Raw genomic sequence first — 4,091 nt, forward strand, 5'->3', positions numbered from 1 at the left:
GTGAATTACCTCCCTTCCTTTCATTTGCCTGAAATAAAGGCTGTATTTTAAGCAAAGTGATGCAGAATATGGACAAAAGAGCAGTGGGAGGAGAGTTATACTAAAGGTCTGGAACATGTCTTTGAAATTTATAATGCTCTTTTTTAAGATTAAATGGGGTAAAATTGCTTCAAGATGATCTCAAGAAAACACTAAGGACTCTATTCTGCTGAATGTCCTTTTAAGAGTTCCTCTAGTTGATTTCAATTCACATGTCTAAAAATCTGAAAGATCTTTCAGTGAGCCTGTCAGTGACACAGGGCACCATGGCAGCCAGCAGGAGGGCTGTGGATGGGGTAATGCTCACACCATGCAAGGAGCCAGGTGCTGGCACAGCACACAGCTGCCTCATACAGGCCCTGACATTTACCTCCTCAGCCCTGGAGGAGAATTAAATAGCACATAGTTACTTGTGTAGATTGCTTGGTGGTCAGGTTCCCCATGGAAAGTTATTTATTTGGTGCTGGTATGACACGGGACCTTTCATTTCCAGATTGCACTGCACCAGTATGTTCCACACAGCCTGGGCAGGACAGAGTCACACTGCAGGAGGAGTCTGCTGGGGCTGATCAGGATATTGGTGAGCCAGTGTGCCTAGAACATGCTTGTTCTGACTCCAAGGGCTGTCCCACAAACACAGGGCTCTGTGCTTTGTGGCCAGGATAGTGGGACTCAGCTGCTAGCAGTCAGGGAAGGGGCACTTCCATCAACTGTGCACCTCCCAGGAAGGTTAAAATAGTTAAAGGTCAAAAATTTCTACCCTCCTGAGGATGAAATAAGCTTAGGGAAGCATCAGGCTTGAGCACATGCAGAGGCCTCTGGAGGGGAGGGGTGCTGGCAGAAGCATGAGCCTCTGCCTCATCCTGCTCAAAGCCTCTGCTCCTGCTCTCCTTCAAAACTGATATCCCACTGGTGCAAATTAGACAAGAATTGGCTCAGGGTCTTTAATTGTGATTTTTATTTTTAATTTGCATAATTAGACGTGTAATGGACTATTTTTGCAGCCTGGGGACTGCTCTGAGGTCGTTAGTGCTGGCCCTGGGAGATCACCATCTGTCTGCAGAGGACGAGGGCCGTGGGCAGCCCGGAGCCTCCTGTGGCTCCTTCAAATCTCTCCCCCCTTGAACCCCAGCTGCTTTCCCAAGCCACCCAAGGGGGTGCAGCCTCACAAAACATTAGTCATCTGTCCCAGCTGGTGTCCTCAACAGATGCAACCATTTAGGAGAATGTGGTGCTGAGGGGAGATTAATAGGGTCTGGATTTTAGAACGACTCCCACTGTGTTCTTTAAGGAAAGAAGATTGAGATGGAACAAAAGGAGAGGCAGTGCAGCAGAGCCAGGTTTATGCTTCCCAGGTTGTGAGGAAGTACCTGCAGGCAAGCAAGGCTGGAGGGAGGCAGTAGATGGAGGTGGACAGGTACTTGGAGGTCCTGGGGTATGGATTGGGATGAGACTGACAGGGTGGCTGGAAGGGAGTAGAAAAAGAATTGAGCCTTGCTGAAAATTTCACTACCCTGAAGTCCACCTCCTTGCTTCCCACATCCTTTTGACACCTCCCCTTCTTTTCTATGCCCTTCCTGATCCTTCCCAAGCCTGCTTCCACAGCCCTGGACACCCTTTGTATCCCATTACTCTGTCTACTTTAGACTTGGCTGTTGCAAGTTTTATTTTGCAGCTGTGAGAAGAACAAAATAAAGCTTCATTCTGGGGGTGGCAAAATTCCCTGTAGCCTGCATGCTGAAAAGCCTTGGGCTGGCTCTGCTGCCACATCTTGTTCTACTTAAACTGCTGCTTTTAATAGACCCAAAATGTTTGCTTTGGGAAAGGTGTTTCCACCTCCCCCAGCAGAGCCACGTGCACTGGTTTGTCCATGTCAGACATGGCCTGGCCCCGGGCTGTGCTGCCAGGCCTGTGCTGGGTCAGCTCATGAGGCACCATCACCATCAAACCACCCAACTGGACATTTCCTCTTAGACTTCACTCCACTGGAAGCTGGAGATGGTTTTTAGAATGGGTTGAAATATCTCATGAAAGCACATTTCAGATGCCAGCTCCTACCTTTAATTACTCCCCTTTAAAATGGGACTTGCCCATAAGGATCCATAGAAGATTTTGGGAGTTGCATTAAGAGTAATTGGTAATTTTTTGCATTGAAGTTGGACAGCAGGAGTTTACAAAGTGGTTCTCCTTTATACTTTTATCAGTTTTCCCTTCCAAGTTCTCCATGGCCAGTAGCATTTCTCATCAAGTATCTTTTGGCAGACATTTCAAATATTGCTAGGAATAAATATCTGAAAGATGTTCCACGTAAGGTGTGGATCTCAAAGCCACACTAAAACTTTTGGCTGGGTAATGCTGTCCAGCTGCCTGCAAAAATCCTAGGGTGATTTTGGGCTGTGAGTGTCACTGTGGGCTTGAAATAGTGGCACACAAAAAATGTGACATTTTCTCTGTAGCAGTGATTTGTAGGAACACTGATTCTCCCCTCCTACCTGCTCAAATACAGTTTGGTGGTGAACAAGGCTGAGAAGAAGCCAAGACCCCTGTGAGAGCAGCTTTCCTTCCATAGTCCCTGTTCATTCAGCAGCAGAGTGTGGGGAGGAGCAGACTGGGGTGGCTGTGCCAGAGTTTTGGTGCTCTAGGGAGCAGGTACCATGATGGGCTGTGCTGCAGCACCTCACCACCCTGCCCTGGCAGCTCTGCCCGGCTGTTGTGTCTTGAAACCCAGCCTGCAGCAGGCTGCCACTGCTGTTTTGGGATCTGACCACCTCCTGAGAGCACACGGCCTTGCTGGTGCCTGAAGTTCCATCAGCTCCACACACAGGCACCCCTGGGCCTCAAAACAGTCGACAAACCATAGAAATGCTCTTCATTTATTGCACCAAAGTGCTCTTCAGAATCTTCAGGAAGGGCTGTGTCCTTCAGATGTCCCCGTTGAGCCAGCGGTTCTTGGCTATCTGCCCCGCGCCAGGCCGGGACGATGGGGTGTACTGCAGCAGCTGGGTGATGAGGGCTTGGCAGGGCTCCGGCAGAGGGGGCAGCCCCTCCGGGTACATCACCCCCTTCTTCTGCAGCTGGGGCATGCTCTGCACGTTGGTATCATCAAAGGGAACATTGCCTACCACCATCATGTAGAGCATCACCCCCAGGCTCCATATGTCGTATTTCTTGGCGTCATAGGGGATGCCCATGAGCACCTCCGGGGAGGCGAAGGCCGCCGTCCCGCAGAAGGTGGTGCTCAGGTCCGGGTACCCTTTGAGCTCCTTGCTGAAGCCGAAGTCGCTGATCTTGGCGCGGCGGCCGTCGGCCGAGAGCAGCACGTTCTCGCACTTGAGGTCCCGGTGCACCAGGTTGCGGTCGTGCAGGTAGCGCACGGCCCTCACCACCTGCACGAAGATGTCCCGGGCATTGGGGGCGCAGGGCAGCTTTCCCAGATTCTCCAACATCTGCAGCAGGGTAGTGTCCATGGCCTCCATCACGATGTAGAGCTTCCTGTTACAGACCTCGATGAGCTCGTAGACGCGCACGATGTTGGGGTGCTGGATCCTGCGCACGATGGAGAGCTCCCGGGGCAGGAACTTGAACACGACGGCTCGGGACGCTCGCTGCCGGTCCACCACCTTGACGGCCAGGGGCCCCTTGTGTTTGCTGGAGGTGGCTGCCTTCACCTTGGAGAAGCTGCCCTCCCCTATGGTCTGACCCAGCCTGTAGCCCAGCTCGTTGAGTATCCTCTCTCCTCCATCAGACTTTGGCATGGTCTCTGGTGCCGGTGGGCTTTCCTGGGGCTTCTGTTCTTGGGGCTGGGGCTCCCCAGCATTGGGAGGCTGTATTATCTGCTGCATGGCAGCTGCTCACCTTTGCAACAACGGGTATGACAACCCTTGCTTCCGCGCCCCGCCCGGGTATTGTGATGGGTGGAATGTTGTGTGTCATAGGACCTGTGGGACATGATGCGGGCGTCTGGTGGGGCCCCGTTGCTCAGGGTGCCCCTGGCATGCCTGCACAGGGGACAAAACAGCTGAGGCTGGGTACTTTGGAGCTTTTACCCTTTC

General features: G+C 52.1%; 1 protein-coding gene across 1 annotated transcript; it reads right to left on the reverse strand.

Moving 5' to 3' along the window:
* Window positions 1–2,960: 2,960 nt before the first annotated feature.
* Window positions 2,961–3,794, reverse strand: TSSK6 (testis specific serine kinase 6). Its single transcript, XM_066553974.1, has one exon. It carries the CDS (start codon window positions 3,792–3,794, stop codon window positions 2,961–2,963), a length of 834 nt encoding a protein of 277 aa, XP_066410071.1.
* Window positions 3,795–4,091: the final 297 nt, after the last annotated feature.

The sequence above is a fragment of the Molothrus aeneus genome, chromosome 7 (assembly GCF_037042795.1).
Source record: "Molothrus aeneus isolate 106 chromosome 7, BPBGC_Maene_1.0, whole genome shotgun sequence".
Lineage (NCBI taxonomy): Eukaryota > Metazoa > Chordata > Aves > Passeriformes > Icteridae > Molothrus > Molothrus aeneus.